The sequence below is a fragment of the Notolepis coatsorum genome (assembly GCF_963971535.1).
Source record: "Notolepis coatsorum genome assembly, chromosome: 15".
NCBI lineage: Eukaryota > Metazoa > Chordata > Actinopteri > Aulopiformes > Paralepididae > Notolepis > Notolepis coatsorum.
The window spans coordinates 2,494,287-2,516,035 of NC_140179.1; the positions used below are offsets into that span (position 1 = coordinate 2,494,287).

Sequence of the window (21,749 nt, forward strand, 5' to 3'; positions counted from 1 at the left end):
TATTTGCTTAGAAAATGTAATTGTCTAATTCAATTATTTTTTATTTCTCCATGTGGTAAATACACAGGTCACAACATGTTTACATGAACGTTTGAGTTGTATTTGGAGTGTATTTGGTGACTGTAGGCCTATACGCTGTAAGGGAACGTCAGGCTACTGTCCTCCCCCACTTCCAGTGATGAAGCTAAGCTACGCTAACGGAGTGACTGTTCCCAAAGCTAAATGCACGCACAGAGACAAAAAATGTATGTATCTTCTTGTCTAACTCCAGGGAAGATGTTAAATAAGCTAATTTCCCAAAATGTTGGAGTTTTCCTTTAAGGTATCCAATTGACCATATTCACACAGCAGCCATTTTTCTGTTGTACCATGCTCAGGTTGGGATTCCTTTTAATTTTTTCCTCCACAAGTGTGAACATGGTGGAAAGGAATCCCAACCTGAGCATGACATAAGAGCAAGATGGCCACTGTGTGAATATAGTCAATTTCCAGGAAACATTTGAATGAAGTTGTACATGATTTGATATCCTTACTTTTGTCTTTTTATATATATATTATATTTTTTGTGTGCTTATTTCTGTATGTACACTCAACATGACTGTAAATGAGGGAAACCTCAGTTGCCTTTTGAGTTTAAATAAAGGTTTTGACCATGTGTCTCAGTTTGTTGCCTGTTGCTTTGTGAAGCGCCACCTTTTACACTGGTAGTTAACATGATTGTGACCACTGACTGGAGTTCATAGTTGATCCACTTTTCATTTTTACCACTGCTTGCATTTGTCAATAATTAAACCGACACAGATTAGAGAAAGAGGAGTCGAAAACTAACTTTGAAATCTTTATTGGGATTCAAGTGAAATGTATAGAAATGTCAGTCATCAATCATCCGCAAAAAGGTCTAGGAAATACCATAAGTAACACTGTGCACATCTCGTCAATATGATCAGATAAAAAAGAAGAAAAAGAGAATCAGTTAAAAAAAAAAACTGTTTGCTAGAAATAAATCTCAAACCGATGAGGCGTAATTGCATTAATTCAATCATTTCCAGTTGCGTAGCGTGAATCACTTCTTTCCGTTAGAACACCTGCTCCACAGGTCGCATTTGAACATCTCCAATCTGCACAAAGAAAGTTCAATTAATAAATGGTTAACATTAATATTCAGGTAAAACTAGGGATGCTCGATATTGGCTTTTTTACCGATACCGATATTCCGATATTGTCCAACTCTTAATTTCCGATACCGATACCGATATCAACCGATACCGATATATGCAGGGTTTCCCCCCAAAAAAACAGAATAATTTCAGGTAACTAATAATTTCACTGGATGCATTCAAAAGGCTTTCTAAATGTAAGCATTATCTGTGCAAAATATGATAATTAAAAAAGTTAAAATTAACATTACATATCTCTTGTTGTTGAATTAAACCAACATGCATACTTTTGACAATAAATAAAATAATAATTGGTTCTTACTTGCTTGCCTGGGTAAATAAAGGTTAAATAAATGTTTAAAAAAAATATATATATTTTTTAGTTTTTTTTACCGATACCGATATTTTCCGATATCACATTTTACTGCCGATATCGGCCGATAATATCGGTCGGCCGATAATATCGGACACCCCTAGGTAAAACAGCAACAAACATAGTCTGGCCCACATGTTACTAACGGCAGCATAACTCGAAAACTACTAGGAATGTCTGACCAATGAGTGTCCGACTCCCACCTAAACTGCATGGACTACAACACATAACGAATTATGTATATCACGCCAGTTAGGGTACCTCATGTATACTGCACCTGTGTATACTGTATACTTTACTTACTCACAGTATATATTTAGACTCTAGTGTTTATTGTAACCATATTGTAATGTATAATACAACTGATACAGACCATCATCTGCACCTTTGATCACACTGCCTACTTGCTCTGATGCGTATATTCAGAGTTAATTATATTGTTTACGCTACCTATTTTAACCTTACTGTACTATAATTTTATTGCCTGTATTTATGTCTTCTACTATTACCTGTACCACCCCCCCCTCCCACATGCTGCTACGATGCCTGCATTTCCCCAAGGGGATGAATAAAGGAATATCTTATCTTATCTTGTGTTAACTCATTACAGAAGGCAAGACGGCTGCTTACATGCACATGTGGAGGGGCACTCAACACATATGTGATGGCGCTTGCGATGTCTTCTGCTTGCAAACACTGAAAAAGAAGACAGGGGATGGATTTTTCCTTTTTCGGGTTGGTGTCTAGAATTTACTAGATTCCCGTGTAGACCACAGCAGAAGCATTACATAGGTTACCTTTATTGTAGTAAATGCATTGGCACCTTTCTCCGGGTTCCGACTGTACATCCGATTGAGAAATTCCGTTTCCACCACACCCGGAGATACACACTGCAACAGGAGTGGAACAAAATACAACCACGCTTACAATGTGCACACTTCATTGTCATTGTCTTCAGTGTACTATTGTTAACAGGTAGCCTAACACTGCCACGACACTGCCATTTTACAAATCCATTTAAGGCTAATCTTTCCTGTGACAAAATGGCATCCAATGTAATAAAAAAAGTCAACCAACGAACTAGATTCTTGTACCGGATCTCCTCTCTGGTAAACAAGAATACCCTGAAGACTCTGGCAGGAGCACTCATTCAAGGGTACTACGACTATGCTTGCACCTCATGGTACCAAAGCACCTCAAAGGTGCTAAAAACTAAATTACAAACATCTCAAAACAAACTGGTCAGACTACTGCTTGACCTTACTCCTAGAACCCACCTCACCCCTGCCCACTTTGACAACCTAGGATGGCTTAGAGTAGACGACAGAGTACAGCAACTTGCAATGGGCCTGGTCTACAAGATACACTACACGACCAAGGTACCCATGTAAATGTCAAAATACTTCCCAAAGGTCAGTGAATACCACGATCACAACACCAGAGGGAGCTCCACAAATCATGTTAAACCCAGATTCGGCTCAAACAAGGGACTACACACGTTTCGCAATTATGCCACATCAATGTGGAACGCCATACCCAAAGCTGTAAAGGAATGTGAATCACTACCCACTTTCAAAAACACTCTCAAAGAACACCTACGGGAGACTGCAATTCGAAACTGGCCCCTGTAAATGTCCTAACCCAACCCCCTCCAATGTACAGTAAATGACCAAGTATGGTTGTCAATATTCCAATGTACAGTTTTGCGTGTACAGTTGTACAGTGTTCCCCACCCACCCCTCCTACCCAACCCCACCCACCCAACCACCTCCAATGTACAGCCCCCCCCCCCCCCCCCCCCCCCAACCCCCCCCCACCTACCCAACCTCATCCAATGTACAGTTTCTACGTCAAATGTATATACTCTCTTTTCTGGACTCTTTTTGTATCACAAACAGTACTGTATTTGCAAATCTGGTATGTCATAAATGTATAGATGTAGCAGTACTGTCTATCTGTATGTCATGTATGTCATATATGTCCTGGTGAATTGAAAATGGGGGACCCTGATGTAAACAAGACGAAAGTCTTTCTCTGGTCTGCATCCCCTTAACAATTGTGTGTATTGAGTTGTACTGTATTGTACCCATTCTGCAATCTGTTAATAAAGTTTTCAATCAATCAATCAATCAATCAATCAATCAAAACGGTGGTGTAGTGGTTAACACTGTCGCCTCACAGCAAGAAAGTCATGGGTTTCCCATGGGTTCCCGCTTGGGGACCAGGTTGCCGGGTACCCAGGTGGGGTATCTCTCGGGCCTTTCTGTGTGGAGTTTGCATGTTCTCCCCCCCCCCCCCCCACCTGCAAGGGTTTCCCCTCCAGAAAAAAATATCAAAATGCAGAACAGATCACCAGTGCTGCCACGTCCCTGACGAAGACGGGACAGGAGCACTTGGATTGGTGCCTGTGGGTGCGGTGCAAGCAGAAGCCAATGCCACAGCCCATGCCGAAGCCCATGTCTGCTCCCGGATGCCCTTGGGGGGAAGGACGACGGGATGGGTCAAGCGCAGAGAGGCATTTCAGTGACGACCCAATGCATGTGTTCCTGTGTGTCACCCATGTTGCATGTGTGTGTCGCCCATGTTGCACATGTGTGTTGCTGCATGACTAATGACGACTTCTTCATTCTCTTATGCTTCGATTGGACAATATTTTGTCCAATTATTCTTTTGACTTTTTATAAACAAAGACGGGGAATTAATAACAATTCTTACCGTGACTCTAATATGGGTCTTAGCCTCGCGTAACTCTTGTCTCAGGCCCTCCGCCAGGGCTGTCACGGCGTATTTGGTCGCACAGTAGAAATGCGCATCGGCACTGTTATGTACGTGATGTCCAAACATGCTACAACAGAGAGAGAGAGAGAGAGAGAGAGAGAGAGAGAGAGAGAGAGAGAGAGAGAGATTATGACCGACAGACAAACAGGGACAGCAGTATTATTGTCAAATAACAGTCTACCATCTATCCTTGACACCTAGGATAATAAGCATAAAGATAATTATAATACAAATATTGGTAATATATAGAATGGTATGTTGGCGCTCCCGCTGCAATAACAAACAAACACATGCCACATGCTTGAGAAACGACATGGTTATAATTATATGGTTCTAGTTACTCTTTACACTTACTGTGTGGCAACGGTGTAACAGTGACTTTATAGTGACACCCACAGATATTTTCAGCTCTAACAGAATTATGAATTGTGCCATGAATTTAAATATTTTAAAATAAATTTGTTGTGAAAATCAACATCAGATTTCAGCTCAATTATCAGAGCATCTTGTCACCCCAATTTTATTTGGAAGCAAGATTCTATGCAAGCAAGGATGTGAGCGAGGAAGTCAACAGTGTGTAATCTTGCTCCCAGAACGTTAGTGTTACAAAGGGTCAGATTAAACCGAATATATATATTTATTGCCTGAGATCCCATGTATAATATTTGTATATCGTTTGATATCCCTTGTATATTCTTTGTACATATACACGGAATATCCCTTTACCTGGTACAGGACAGACCATAATATTCGTTCTCCTATTGGAAGCGATCCCCTAGGCGCCAGTGACTTACCCCCTAGAGCTGACTCGAAAGGTGCCGACGAACATGCCCTTACTAGCCCCAGTTCCGCGTAGGAATACGGCTACCGAAATACGAATGGTACTATTTGTTCACCGTGCATATAAATAGGGCGCAAGAAATGTAGAATTCCTCTTAGTCCTTTGTCCCGTTCAGTCTCGTGCAGTTCCAGTTATCCAAGCAACGTCTCCCCATTATGCAACGTGGGGTAGAGTAGGGCTCGTATTGCCTCAAATAGAGTCGTGTTATTCTACTACGTTTGTTTAACGTATCGTTCGCTATTCACTAGTAAACCTTCATTACGAGTCAAAGACCACGTAAAGTGAGTAATTGTGCGTCTACATAGAGCACTTATTGCCGCGTGCTAATAAGGATAGTAACGTCAAGTTCAACTGTGAACTACCGCGCACCACGGAGGATTTACCCCGGTTATTGCAGAGCCACTTTCGGGCAGGAGTACTATTATTATCCTTCATTCTTCACCAAGCTGCTGGAGCAGAGAACCGTCTACACCCCGCTGCTGGGGGATCTACACATATACCGTGAGGACATCACTCGAGCCCGTCTCTGTCGGAGCAGAGACTCCACGGCTTCATCTGCGGCGCGCACCCTAGGATTACAGCTGCTGCTTTCCCCGCTGACACAGGGGTGATATCGCCTCCGTGGACCCTTGACTTTGTATAGAGCATTGCCTCCCCCTGCTGGCTTACAACCGGTAGTACACCCCCCCTTCCCAGAATATCCCTAGATCTAATTCCTAACATTCACTATTGATTTGCCTATGCACATTCGATTTGCCTTATAAGCGTATTCAAGTAATGTAATAATACCCTCTTGCTGTAATAAATATTCTAAACGAGTATTTGTGTGGAAACCGTGTTATTGTGGAGAAGTTCTCATCATATACCTGTGTACGGTATTGGCCAGTAATGTACATAAGACGGTAGTAGTTTAATGATACTAATACTTGATTAATACAGTCAGGGAATTGTACCCCTCAGTTACAATTGGTCCTTCGAGCCCCGGATAATAATTAGCGTAATATTAATATAATATTAATATTGACATGGCCGATGACGAACACTCCACAAACGGTTCTCCTAAGCTAGATCGCCCGCAGCGCAGACGGCAGCCACCTCCCTATCTAGAGGCATACTCTGTCAGTCCAATACCTAGCTTTAAAGGGAAATTAGATACGGATAAAATAACTAAAGCGGATAGTAAAATTATGTCCGACCCTAGCAACCAGGCTACCCCGCCAACAGAGGCCCTAGTGGGTTCTAATGTAACTGACCAAGCTCACGGTGGGGACCAGGAGGGAACTGACACGACTTTATCCCCCGACAACGCCGACGAGGTAGTCCCCGGAGCGCTCCAGGATAAAGAAAGCCCTCCCGGGATGGAACCCGACCCACCACAAGAAGAGACGCGCACCCAGGAGATGGGTCTCCTCGGTACGCAACAGGAGAACGGGTCTCCAACAAGTACTGCCGGGAGCCGATCGCCCCGAACGGCGTCTTCCCCCAGCGCGGCGGACAAGATGCTGGCGCAAGCACTCATCGCCACCCTGGCAGCCTCCACCGAACGCGATCGACTTCAAACGCAACAGACGCGCGAGCGCGAACAGTTTGCAGGCGAGCGAGAGCGCTTCCAGGCGCAACAAAGGAGTGAAGACGACCGCATAAGACTGGAGACCAGACGCCTCCAGACAGAAGAGAACATTGAGAGAAGCCGCGCCGATGCACAGCACGCCGCCGCCAATGCACAGCACGCCGCCGCCAATGCACAGCGCGACGTCGCACATGCCCAGCGCGACGCCGCCAACGCACAGCGCGACGCTGCCCAGGCCAGCGCCAATGCGCAGCGCGACGTCGCCAATGCCCAGCGCGAAGCAGCGCGCAACGCAGCCCATGCCCAGCGCGAGGCAGAGCGCGACCGGCTGCAGGCGGAGCTGATGGACAAACTGGTTGCCATGGCGACACCCCCTCACTCCACACGGAGCTCTCAGAGATCGTCAAGACACGGGTCTAGGACACATTCCCCTACCCGACGAAGCGACCCGGGACTCCGCCAACAGGAGGATCCTGTCCACGTCTCCGAACCCCCTTCCCGGCCGGTCCATACGAGACCCAGCAACCGGGAAGAATCGGACCACGCCGAGAGACTGAACAGAAGACTCCAGGTCCTAGCCGAGGGAGAGGAGGAGGAAGAGGAGGAATGTCAAGCCGACCAGCAGCAACGTACTCTGGCCCAGGAGGCCCAGTACAGCCCCGACCAGCAGCAACGTACTCTGGCCCAGGAGGCCCAGTACAGCCCCGACCAGCAGCAACGTACTCTGGACCAGGAGGTCCAGTACAGCCCAGAAGTCAGCCCCGAGGCCCTGCGCTACAAACCCCCGACTCAACCCACGGGTGAGTTTGACGCACCGCCAGCCCCGAGGGACAGCACCTGGGTACCCGACCTTCGGTACCCACCAAGTACCAGCCCAAGACGACACGCACGGGGAGACTCGCCTAGGAGGCCTCTTCCCCAACGCTCACCGATGTGCCAGTCATCCATGGCATCGTACCATGGCGCACCGACGTTTCCAGACTTCACCCATGAGAACCGAGCACAGTACACGGAACTACGGATGTGCTTAGAGACAATGATGGTTGATGTAGCTGATGAACGCCACAAGTATGCTACCCTACTGAAGCACCTCAAGGTGCCCCGAGCGCACAATATAGCGCTGGCCTATGCCAACTCTACTACCCCATACACAGCGGCTCTAGCAGCACTCGACCAACGGTATGGACTTGTATGGGACTACGTGATACAGGAGATAAGAGACATTGACCGTCTCCCCCCAGCCAGAGACAACAGAGCGTTAGATGACCTGTCTATCAAAGTACAGTCCCTGGTAGGGATGCTGGGGTCCCAAAAGGAAAAGGGTATCTACGAACTGTACGCTAACTCCAACGTAGAGAGGATATTAGAGAAGCTCCCTCCCGCCCGACAAGAGCGCTTCAGGCGGCAGAGAGACTACCGCGACCCCAACGGTCCAGAGGCATCCCTCCTAGACCTATCTGAGTTCCTCGCCAGGGAGGTCAGTAGCCTACGACTCGACACGTTCGTATGGAGTGGACCAAGCCCAAGACTCGGACCTCGGGGACAAACGGATAACCGCCGGTTGGTGACCGTTATGCACCAAGCCGAATCAGTACCACACAAGAACCACAACACCCCCTCGACGAAAGAGGACCAGTGGAAGATTGAGTGCCAGTACTGTGAGGGAGAACATCGGCTGTATCAGTGCGAAGATTTCAAGAAGCTGACCACGGATGATGTGAGTCAGTGGGTCAAGGACCACCGCCGCTGCTTCCGCTGCGCGCGCAGCCACCTAGCAGCTGAGTGCCGCTTGAAAAAGAAGTGCAGCAGGTGCGGTGGTACCCACTTGGAGGTCCTGCATGACATCAACAGGCGTCAGCCAGGACAACAGAGTGGGCCCGTCGCGGTAATGTACCATGCCGAGGCGGTGGCACCAGCACCAAAGTTCCACCAGACCGCTCCCTGGTGTCCCGACTGCTACGGCAGACACTGGGAGCCACGGTGCGACTCGCACCATATAGATTCTACGTCACCACCCACAGGAGTGCTCCATATTGACCAGCATAGCGGGACCCCCCGTGTGCTCCTCAAAGTGGTCAGAGTGCTCCTGAGCTACGAGGACAAGGTCCTGGACACTTACGCCGTCCTGGACGATGGGTCTGAAAAGACTCTCCTCCTCGCTTCCGCAGCAGCCCAGTTGGGCCTGCGAGGTGTCAAAGATACAATGACCATACGCACCATCAGAAGGGACCAGAAGACCATAACGGGTGAAAAGGTCTCCTTCAAGATAGCAGCGGTGGACCAGCCCGAGAAGCAGTATAGTATAACTAACGTCTTCACCAGCCACGACATAGGCCTGTCTCAGTACACCTACCCCATCCCACAGCTGATGGCTAAGTATGTGCACCTACGTCAACTACCTATACCGCTTATCGACGGCGCCACACCGACCCTGCTCATCGGCTCCGACCACGCGGACCTCATTCTCCCAATTGAGGCGGCCCACGTCGGACCTAAAGGATGCCCAGTCGCGGTTCAGACCCGACTGGGATGGACGCTCCAGGGCCCCCTCTACGGACTTGACAGTCAACCCACGACCACACGCTGCCTACACACAGAGGCGAGCGACACCGGCCTCTCCCCCGTACAGCAGAGGCTATTGACATTAAGCGAGAGGCCCGTGAGAGAACCGTGGGCACCAGAGGGAGTTCGGAACTCCACCCCCCTCAGCTGCGCTCCAGACGTGGCTGACCTCGAACCCAGCACCCCAAGCGACTCCTTGACGGGGCGGCCGGGACCGGCCCCTCCTCAGACGGGGTACAGAGCAAACAAGAGAAACAGACGGAGGAGGAGAAAGCACAGCCAAGCACAGATCAAGGCAGTCTCAGGCCCGCTCCCTCCTAAGCCCCCCTTCATCCCGTCCAGTCGTCATGACCATAGACCAGTCACTACCCCGAGCTGCGTGGCCGGCCGGCCGCGTAAGCAAAGTGACCACTGGTGCCGACGGAAAGGTCAGAGTGGCAGAAGTGCTCGGCCAAGGGCGGACCTACAACCGACCCGTGGCGAGGCTGATAGAGTCGCCAAGGCTCCCCGACTCGCTTAATGACGACCATGACCCCTGACTTTGTGACCTGCCTACCCTCACAACGGACATTGAGTGGTGGACAGTGCGGTTAATCTGTCTCTGCTTAGCTAATTAGGTGGGACTAATTAGGGGGCGGCTGTTACAAAGGGTCAGATTAAACCGAATATATATATTTATTGCCTGAGATCCCATGTATAATATTTGTATATCGTTTGATATCCCTTGTATATTCTTTGTACATATACACGGAATATCCCTTTACCTGGTACAGGACAGACCATAATATTCGTTCTCCTATTGGAAGCGATCCCCTAGGCGCCAGTGACTTACCCCCTAGAGCTGACTCGAAAGGTGCCGACGAACATGCCCTTACTAGCCCCAGTTCCGCGTAGGAATACGGCTACCGAAATACGAATGGTACTATTTGTTCACCGTGCATATAAATAGGGCGCAAGAAATGTAGAATTCCTCTTAGTCCTTTGTCCCGTTCAGTCTCGTGCAGTTCCAGTTATCCAAGCAACGTCTCCCCATTATGCAACGTGGGGTAGAGTAGGGCTCGTATTGCCTCAAATAGAGTCGTGTTATTCTACTACGTTTGTTTAACGTATCGTTCGCTATTCACTAGTAAACCTTCATTACGAGTCAAAGACCATGTGAAGTGAGTAATTGTGCGTCTACATAGAGCACTTATTGCCGCGTGCTAATAAGGATAGTAACGTCAAGTTCAACTGTGAACTACCGCGCACCACGGAGGATTTACCCCGGTTATTGCAGAGCCACTTTCGGGCAGGAGTACTATTATTATCCTTCATTCTTCACCAAGCTGCTGGAGCAGAGAACCGTCTACACCCCGCTGCTGGGGGATCTACACATATACCGTGAGGACATCACTCGAGCCCGTCTCTGTCGGAGCAGAGACTCCACGGCTTCATCTGCGGCGCGCACCCTAGGATTACAGCTGCTGCTTTCCCCGCTGACACAGGGGTGATATCGCCTCCGTGGACCCTTGACTTTGTATAGAGCATTGCCTCCCCCTGCTGGCTTACAACCGGTAGTACACCCCCCCTTCCCAGAATATCCCTAGATCTAATTCCTAACATTCACTATTGATTTGCCTATGCACATTCGATTTGCCTTATAAGCGCATTCAAGTAATGTAATAATACCCTCTTGCTGTAATAAATATTCTAAACGAGTATTTGTGTGGAAACCGTGTTATTGTGGAGAAGTTCTCATCATATACCTGTGTACGGTATTGGCCAGTAATGTACATAAGACGGTAGTAGTTTAATGATACTAATACTTGATTAATACAGTCAGGGAATTGTACCCCTCAGTTACAGTTAGTCTTAGTACTTTATCCAAAAACCCTGTTTTGGTTGAGCCCCGATCACCGGTGGTCTATTAATATTAAGACATGACTGTAAGTAAGTTTGAGATTAGTGAGATTTGAAATCGACATGCATTTGGAAGCAGAGGTGGAGTGCGGGTAAAGTTGACAATTATTCAGCGGTCCTCAAGGCCGGAGGGGAACCCAGAATAAGATAACTCTCTCAGTTAGGTAAGAGTTGTGGCATTGTACCTGTTCATGTTTATGATGTGTCCATCATCGACCTTTCTATCTTTCATTGACTGGTATGCTTCCCGTGTGCATATGGACAATGCGATGACATTCACCTGCAAGATGCAATGCACGTATCCAAAGACATCCAGCTTAGAAACAACACTGTGCAATAGATTACCTTCAGGGAAATGCATTATAGTATTAATAATACTAATAAACTTTATTTGTAGAGCACCGTTCATACAAGAATTGCAGCTCAAAGTGCTTCACAACAGAACAAAATGAGCACATAAAGCGCAGACATATAAAATCAGTTTTTCACATTAGGATCCAACATCCCTTGTTGGCCACCTTGTCTGTGGTTTGATTATATTGCAGTTTAAAAATAGACAATAAAAAGAGTAAAATAGAGTAGACTGAGTAAAATTGTGCAATAGAAATCGTTCTGAATTACTGTTTAACAGTTTAAAACCGCCTTTACCTTCCCCCGTTTTGATTATCCACACAGTTTAAAACCGGACAGTATTCCTTCCTGTTCGATACCCACTTTGCCCCTTCGAACCTCGAGAATAACCTCTCAGGGGAAACCTCGCTCTCAGGGCAAACCTCCCTCTCAGCCTAATGGGCAAGTGACGACTCCTCGTAGACTGACCCATCACAGAGACTTCCATCCAGTGTCGCAGTTCCCCATTGCAAGTATTGCAAGCGACATACTTAAAAATGTCCTTGTTATTTAAAAAAAAAATTAAATCCACACTTACATCCATCATGTTCCGCCAGCCGCTGGTGTTGCCGCTCAACAGTGGTTCTGGGTGAGCCAGGCCAGCGTTGTTGATGCAGACATCCACACCGTGGTGCTGGGCCTTGATGGCAGAGAACATGGACAGGATCTCCTCTTCGTTGGAGAGGTCACATTTAAAGGGAACCAGGGTGCCACTGTGCCCGGCACTTTGACACTCTGCTGCCAGTTTCTGAAATCAAGTTTAATTTGTCACATATAAGGTACATGTACATTATAGTGAAATGCTTTGGTTCTGTGTGACCCTCCTGAGATTGTGCTTCACAAAACAGCAAAAGACCAGAAACAATATACGTACAACATTATATAATATATACAAAACTAAAATGCACAAAATGCTCAAATTAGGTAGGAGAGGTATTCACAAATGTATTCAGAATAAAGTTAAGTTTTAAGGCACAACGTGGATGCAGCCAAGTGCCTTAAAACGTACATCTACAAGTTGATTCTTTCTGTTTATGCCATGGTCATTTGCCAACAATATAAAATAAAAGCATTTGTACATTTTTGGTGAAAGTTTTGCACTTGCCATTGTGCGTTTTCCTTCCTGGTTGTTAGTTTATCAAGCTGTGCTTCGCCGTAGTTGAAAACAAGTAGGCGTTGACAGCTGTGCTCTTCACATTGGCAACCACGGTTTGCAGTGTAATATGGTTCTGGACGACCAGGGTTTGTCAACAAACCGATGTACTTTCTAACAGCTATATATATACTTTATAGTATTGCTATCTGTCCATTCTCATTGTCACTTGAGTGCATAAACCATGCCTTCATAATGGCTTAAAGAAAATAAAAATCTATCGGTTGGTTGTCATTTTATAGCGGCGTGAATATAAGCTTTATCGCAGTTTTCGTCTCCTCTTTTTTCTGGGAAGCTAGATATGAGGCTAAAGGCTAGTCACGTTATATCAAAGCCATTTCTGTTGTATATATACGAATGAAATAAAACAAACTGCTTAGCATCCGGACTATTACAGAGCATCTATGGATGAAATGGGGGCGGCGGGGGACGCCGATTAATATTATTGATTAGCAATACAGTGTGCGTTCAAGTAGCCACATTCAACTGATCGATCGCTTGCGTGTTACAACAATGTCCAATCCGGCTGTAATTTGGGTGAATAGTATCCTACCGTCAGCACATGTGATCGCCGGCAACATTTCGTCATTATTCATCGGAATCTGGTAGATCGATATGTCCATTGGCTGATCATAAATCCCATTATTCCAGGCTGAAATCTGCGTTCGGTAACTTGATCAAAGATGGAGGATGTTCGGCTGGGATCCAGGCTCATATGAAACGCCCCAAGACAATAAAAAAAATAATTTCCCCATTCGGCCTCAATGATACTGCAGTGGAGCGATGGCGCCCCTAAGAGGATCTGGCCGGTATTGCATGTTTCGGAAATCAAATATGCGGGCAGATCCTGCAAGTCGATCGGGGACGTTAATACCGTTATTAATATGGAATAAAACAATAACAACTTGCCACGAGTTAACTCGTGGCTCTGGTCCTCAACGGGTGGAATCGAAACACGAGTTAACTCGTGGTTGGGCGGCAAAGTGTTAATGTTGCTATGGTTGCAGGTTGGGTAGCAGGTGAATTTAGATGATAAACTTGAGCCAAACTATGTGTACATTAAACAGTTTTAATGCACACCTGCCGGCAGGCCCGGACTGGCCATCGGGAGCACCGGGAGTTTTCCCGGTGGCCTGGCCTGCACAGATTAAAAAAAAAAAATTAAAAAAACAAAAAAACAAAAAAAAAAATATTATTATTATTATAATTTTTTTGCCAGGCCATTGTTTCTAGTTGTGGCGGCGGCGCGGCGCGATAGTTAGATAACCTAGGTGGGTGGGGAACAACCAGGATTTCACTGTCTGCGACAGAGTTGGAGAACTATCTGACTCTCTCCCTCACGCGGATCACACACACACAATGGAGCCGTGCTGCCGCTTGTGATTGGTGGAGGCGGGACCAGGCGATACAACTGATTGACAGCGGAGGCGGCGAATGGAATGGCAGACGGCACTCAGATGCAGAATAACAGCCAGGCAGTGAGCCAGGTAGTGAGGGACTCGGGAGAGATACAGTAGAGCGAAAGTCAATTAACGTTGATGTCAAGATGGACAGTGGAAGAAAGAGAAAGGGTGGAGGAGAGAGGGATAAAACAAAGAAAAAGAAAGGCCCTTACAGGAGAGAGTGGTTAACTGTATTATAATAGTAAATAGAAAAATATGTTGTGCTCTTGCTTTTTTCTTTTTGAAGGTGGAGAGAGTAGCATTGCTAGTGCCACAACAGTTTTATTTGAGGTCCATAACAGTACATTGTACTAAGCAATTGTTGGCTCATTAGTTTGTGATTCACATGCACTAACATTCACCAGAATGCAGGAAATTAAGTCTTTGTAACAACAAATTTCCTGGTGGGGGACCCCCGGCTTAAAAAGTGGCCTGATTGGGGCTATATTTCGCGCTATATCTCCCGGTATGAATTATTTCCCCAGTCCGGCCCTGCCTGCCGGCCATTCAGAAAGGAGTATTCACCCAGACCATGTTTTTTCCCTTTTTCCTTCCATCAAGAGGTTAATTGACATACTGCATCTGTCTTCTTGATCCTATAATATAAGGCCAAAAATCTTCCTTTTATTTCACTCCAGATGTTTTGGCTTGCCAAGATTGTAAAAGCCTTATAGGAAACATGTATCACCCCTAAAGATACATTATTATCCACATATAATTTCAAAAATCTATGTCTAATCTAATAGCAATGGCAGTCAGTTTACATTTACATTTACATTTAGTCATTTAGCTGACGCTTTTATCCAAAGCGACTTACATGTTCTGTACGACAAGTCATCAGGAAGGGCACAACTCTATCAGCTGAGCAACAATGTTCATCAAAGTGTTGAGTGCTACAGTGTAGGTTAGTTTATTAGGACAAGTGCATGACAGTACGGTTAGTTAGGGTTAGATTTTTTTTCTTTTTTTTTTTTTTTTTTTTTTACTAGACATCACTCAGGTGTATTATTGATGCTCTCATTGATACTATGTTTGTTTCTGAAGTGTGTGTGTGTGTGTGAGATATATATAGAGAGAGGGGGGGCTTTGGTAGACTATTGCATTGGTCCACTCATTGAAGATGAACGCAATGCGACATCCTTTACTAGGCTCACCCACCAACAGTGCAGGTGCTGAACTGCTGATCCGAATGTATAGGTAAAAACCATATTATGCGTTTTCATCAATAAAGAAATGGCCAAATTTTTTTTCGCTTACGCGCACGCGCATTCACTATACAAATACAATCTTTCATGGGGCCCAGAATCTGGAGCTACACCCCTGCCTCCCGGAGCTTGGATAGGAGTAGGTCTGAGGCGGCCAGAAGATGCAGAGCGTAGGGGTCTTGAGGGTGTGTAGTTAGAGACCATTGACCGGAGGTAGGCGGGAGCAGTTCCCTTTGCCGCACGGTATGCTAGGTCGAGGGCCTTGAAGCGGATTCGTGCAGCAATGGAGAGCCAGTGCAGGTCCCTAAGAAGTGGGGTGACATGGGCCGACTTCGGTAGGTTTGAGATCAGGCGGGCCGCTGCGTTCTGAATGAGTTGAAGAGGCTTAGTGGCAGTGGCCGGGAGGCCAGCGAGCAGTGCGTTGCAGTAGTCGAGGCGGGAGATGACTGTTGATTGGACAAGGAGTTGGGTGGCTTCTTTTGTCAGGAAGGGGCGGATCCTTCTGACGTTGCTCAGGAGGAATCGGCAGGTTCTGGTTGTCGCTGCAATGTGAGCAGAGAAGTTCAAATGGTCGTCGAGGACAACACCAAGGTTCCATTGCTTGGAGGAGTTATAGGTTATTGTATCATATGATTGAGTTACTTATTCCTTCTGCACTTTGGCACAGTCCAGTAACACTTGAAGTAGGCTTATATCTGCTTAGAAGATTACACCTGCTACCTGCTAGTTCTCCACGCTGTACCTCAAATATGAGAAAACGGAACTTGCAGCATTACTCTTCCAAATGGGATTAAGCATGTTTTCTTGTATCTCTAGTCAAAACAATATCTTACTTTGTATGTATTTGTTACTATCTGAAGTGAATTACATGAAAAGTGAATAATGTTACGGCCCCCAGGTGGACCAGGGTATCAGTACCGTATAGTTGTATATCGTGTTGTGTATGTCATAAATGTCTTGATGACTTGAAAATGGAGGACCCTTATGATAAGTTATGTAGACAAGACGAAAGTATTTTTCTGGTCTGCAATCTGCATCCTCTTACTGGCTAGTTGTTTGTATTGAGCCGTAGTCACTGTATTGTACCCATTCTGCAATTGATTGATTGATTGAAAATTGTATTAACAGATTGTAGAATGGGTACAATACAGTACAGCTCAATACACACAATTGTTGCAGACCAGAGAAAGACTTTCGTCTTGTTTACATTAGGGTCCCCCATTTTCAAAGTTTTTCAATCAATTCAAGGGTGCAACATAAAACAGTGGCTCAGCGGAGTAGCAATAGTAGCAATACAATCATCAAATTTGCTGACGACACAGTGGTGGTGGGCCTGATCTCTGCCAACGACGAGAGGGCCTACCTGGAAGAGGTCAAGGTCCTGGCGGGATGGTGCCAGGAAAACAGCCTCTCCCTGAACGTCAGCAAAACAAAGGAGATGATTGTGGACTTCAGGAGGTCGGGGGTCAAGGACTACAGCCCCCTCAGCATCGACGGGGCACCGGTTGAGAGAGTCAACAGCTTTAAGTACCTCGGAGCCTACATATCCGAGGACTTGTCATGGACCACACACATTGACAGTGTTGTGAAGAAGGCACGACAACGCCTCTACTTCCTCAGGCGCCTAAGGAAGTTCCAAGTCAGTCAGAAGATCCTTAAGAACTTCTACTCATGTACAATAGAGAGCATCTTGACCGGCAACATCACCTCCTGGTTTGGGAATAGCACTGCACAAGACCGAAGCAGACTACAAAGAGTGACACGTTCAGCCGAACGCACAATTGGAGGGGGGCTCCCCACCCTCCAGAACATTTACAACAAGCGTTGCAAGGGCAAGGCTAAGAGAATCATTAAAGACTCCAGTCACCCGAACAACTGCCTCTTTGAACTGCTGCGGTCAGGCAAGCGATACCGGAGTCTCAAGGCGAGCACAGAAAGACTCAGAAGAAGCTTCTATCCCCAGGCCATCAGGCTGCTAAACGAACAATGAATGAACACTACACAACAACAACCACCATAGATCCTCCCCTACACAACAACAACCACCAAACGCACATAGCACACACATCCACACGCACACACTCACTTTAAACAAACACACTGTAGCACCCACTCCACACACTTTATAGCACACACCCACTTTAAACAAACACACTGTAGCACCCACTCCCCACACTTTATATTTATTGATGAAGGATTGCACTACAACTCGTACACCTTACTGTAAATTGTACCTAAATTGTACCTCATCCCATTTCTGCTTTGCACTATATAGTACTGTACATTAGTACACTGCATAGTATTGTATATTATATGGTAACTCAGAACATTGTACATATGTCTATACCGAACACTGTGACCTCATTTTCTTCTTCTAAACTACATGCTATACTATGTTATTTGATACTATCTTGTCTAGCACAGTCTCTGGAGCGTAACAGTAAGAAGCATTTTGTATGAAAGTATTCTGTACTTCTGTATGACAACTATTAAAGAAACTTGAAACTTGAACAGAATGCTTAGCATATAATGTAGCCAAAATGAGGCGCAGAAAAACGCACAACGTAATTACGTTCATCAAAAACATTCAACAGTCTACATTATGTCAAAAATCCATGGAATTGAATAGAATCACGCACCTCTATTTTCTCCACGTTCCGCGCGCAGCCCACGACGGTCATGCCGTGTTGAACGAGTGTCTTGGCAACAGCCGCACCGATCCCGACCGACGCTCCGGTCACCAGAGCCACTCGACCCTTCCAGCGATCCATGATGTCAGCCAAAGTCGAGCGAGGTGGGAATCTTTGAAGATGTTTCTTATCGATTAGTCTACTAACTAAATACACTTAACATGTGACACTGACACCTGGATCGTGTGGACTTCCGGTCCGAAGTTTTCAAACTAAAAGCTGAATGAATGAAAACTTTATTTAACAGATTGCAGAATGGGTACAATACAGTACGGCTCAAATTCAATACACACAATTGTTAAGGGGATGCAGACCAGAGAAAGACGTTTGTCTTGTTTACATCAGGGTCCCCCATTTTCAATTCATAGTGATATTTATGACATACACAATGACATCATGACATTTATGACATACATGACATACAGGTATATAGTACTGTTACATTTGTGACGTATATGATATGCAAATATACAGTACTGTTACCCAGAGATCCTAACAGAAAATATATACAGTACATATGATGGGGAGGAGAGTCTAGGGCTGGGCGATATGGCCTCTAAATGATATCACGATATTTTTTGGCTATGTTACGATACACGATGTACATCACGATATTTTGACATTTCCTCTAAAGCCCTTAAAAATGCTTGATTTAGCCCTTTTTAAAGATTTATTTTTTGGCGTTTTATCGCTTTATTTCTACTGGGCAGTCCAGTAGAGAGAGACAGGAGGAATGGGAGACAGAGTGGGGGGAAGACATTCGGCAAATAACGACAGGTTTGGGAGTCGAACCCGGGTCGGCCGTGCCGCGACTGAGCGCGCTATGTGGTTCGCCACTGGGGGGCGCCCCCGATTTAACCCTTTGAAGCATAGTCACGCCAACATGACGATTAAAATAGTCCCTGCATTTGCATGTTCTTGGTATTGTATCTGATTCTAGGGCCATCTATGGATCTCAGGGAATGTATTCCCAGTGTGTCTGTTACTAGGGTTGAGTAAATAGTAATAAACCAAATGAGAATATCAATACAAAAAATGTTGTATCTTTGACTGTGAATAACACCATGCTCAAATTGACCAGACCTGACACTGACCTGGCTGAGAGAATTGCTGAATATACTGTATAGAAATGTTCTAGAAGATTCGGTCATGACATCACCACAAATGTTCTAGAATGTTCGATGTTTGGCTATGACATCACCACAAATGTTCTAGAATGTTCGATGTTCTAGAATCTAGAACAATGACATCATCACAAATGTTCTAGAATGTTCGACCATGACATCATACTGTGACATCACAAATGTTCTAGAATGTTCTATTATGACAATTATATAATACAATAACCTAAATATAGTTTTGGCTCCTACAAGTACTGAATTCTGCCATCCGGACACATGCAATTTGAAATATGATTATAGAATATAGAATATCAGGCATAAAATGGTTGTGTTTATTTTGATTTATGTATATATTGAATGAGTAACACATTGACCATAACTTAATGATAATGATGGACATCTTTGGCATCTTTTTATTATTGTCTATTTAAAACTGAATCAAACCATAAACAAGGTGGCCTGTTGGGATGTTAGATCCTAATGTGAAAAACAGATTTTATGTCTCATATGTGCTCATTTTATGCTTTTTTCTGTTGTGAAGCACTTTGAGATGCAGTTTCTGTATGAAAGGTGCTCTACAAATAAAGTTTATTATAAAGTTTATTATTATACCTGAAAAATCTAAGCAAATTAATCAATGGAAGATGATTCAACAGAAGGTTTTGTAGATACAGTACTATGACTGGTTACAATTACTTACTCGTGAGTAGTACGTTCGTTGATAAAGAAAAATTATGTCCACAGCCACTCCAGTGTAAAACAAAGATATCCAAATGGTGGTCCAAAGATGCACACTGACCTGGCTGAGAGAATTGCTGAATATACTGTATAGAAATGTTCTAGAAGGTTCGGTCATGACATCGACATCACCACAAATGTTCTAGAATGTTCGATGTTCTAGAACATAGGTGTCAAACTCGTGGCCCGCCACGTCATTTGATGTGGCCCCCCAAGAGCTCAGAAACATTAAACATTAATCTTGGGTTAAAAAATAGCGGCGTTAAAATAATTGTGGGTTAATGCGTTAATAAAGCTTTAACTTTGACAGCCTTAGTTATTACACATTCTTACATATATGTTGAACATCTGAGGTATTGATGAAGTAACAAAGGAAAAAAGCCAAAAGCACTTACTCCTCAGACATTCTTTGACAATTTTACAGCCCAAAATACAAAAAAGATCCAGGCGGAATAGGTAACAAAGGGTTGAAGAAATATTGTCTGAACTGTCAGATGCAAACTGGCTGTGTGACATAACCGAGCATCTCGCTCAATTGAATAAGAAGCTGTAGGGACGCAAACAAGTCCCACCCAAAACTTGACCAATATAGTTGTGAACTGAGACAACCCTTATTTTGTTATTTTTGAGTACAGTCACAGTTGTGTGTTCATGCAGACACATAATAGCAATTTCATTACGAATTGAAAATGGTGGACCCTGATGTAAACAAGTCGAAAGTCTTTCTCTGGTCTGCATCCCCTTAAAAATTGTGTGTATTGAGCTGTACTGTACTGTACCCATTCTGCAATCTGTTAATTAAAGTTAATTAAACTATCTTCCATTAGTTGGATGTATGGCCTCTGCAAGGTTGTGTGCAGCCATTTGTTTTTGTAACATCTGCTACATCTGTCCCACGTGTTCTTTGCAGCTCAGTTGTTAGTTCTGCCCCTCTTGACTGTGACAAAAAGGTTTTGAACAAACTTAATGTCATAGCTTGTATTTGATGATCTTCTTCTTTGTTATTTACTTGAATGGTTTGATTGATTAATGGAGTAATATGGGGTTCTGATAAACTAAAATTATTTGTTAAAATAACATAAGCTAACATATATTTTTACATCTATGCAAATGCATATGCAATATGTATAACTTGAATAAGTAATAAATACAGAAACAACATGTTTAACAATATGTAAATGAGTAGCTACATTTATTTTACATTAATTAATATTTATACGGTCTTTGGCCCTTTGAGGGCAACCATAATGCTGATGTGGCCCTCTGTGAAAATGAGTTTGACACCCTTGCTTTAAAGGAAAACTCCAACATTTTGGGAAATTAGCTTATTTAACATCTTCCCTGGAGTTAGGCAAGAAGATACATACCCTTTTTGTCTCTGTGCGTGCATTTAGCTTTGGGAACAGTCACTCTGTTAGCGTAGCTTAGCTTCATCACTGGAAGTGGGGGAGGACAATAGCCTGACGTTCCCTTACAGTGTATAGGCCTACAGTCACCAAATACACTCCAAATACAACTCAAACGTTCATGTAAACATGTTGTGACCTGTGTATTTACCACGTGGAGAAATAAAAAATTATTGAATTAGACAATTACGTTTTCTAAGCAAATATACTCTGAACTATTTTTTGCCTAAGCACTTGAGTATATTTGCTTAGAAAATGTAATTGTCTAATTCAATTATTTTTTATTTCTCCATGTGGTAAATACACAGGTCACAACATGTTTACATGAACGTTTGAGTTGTATTTGGAGTGTATTTGGTGACTGTAGGCCTATACGCTGTAAGGGAACGTCAGGCTACTGTCCTCCCCCACTTCCAGTGATGAA

The 21,749-nt window shown here is 44.7% G+C and overlaps 1 protein-coding gene across 1 annotated transcript; it reads right to left on the reverse strand.

The window, feature by feature from the left end:
• Positions 1–1,076: 1,076 nt before the first annotated feature.
• LOC311242210 (dehydrogenase/reductase SDR family member 11-like) lies at positions 1,077–18,141 on the reverse strand (the record flags this gene model as incomplete). Its single annotated transcript, XM_084331167.1, has 7 exons — positions 1,077–1,118; positions 2,161–2,226; positions 2,328–2,420; positions 4,246–4,375; positions 11,366–11,460; positions 12,109–12,318; positions 18,010–18,141. The coding sequence occupies 7 exons, from the start codon at positions 18,139–18,141 to the stop codon at positions 1,077–1,079; spliced, it is 768 nt and encodes a 255-aa protein (XP_084187293.1).
• Positions 18,142–21,749: the final 3,608 nt, after the last annotated feature.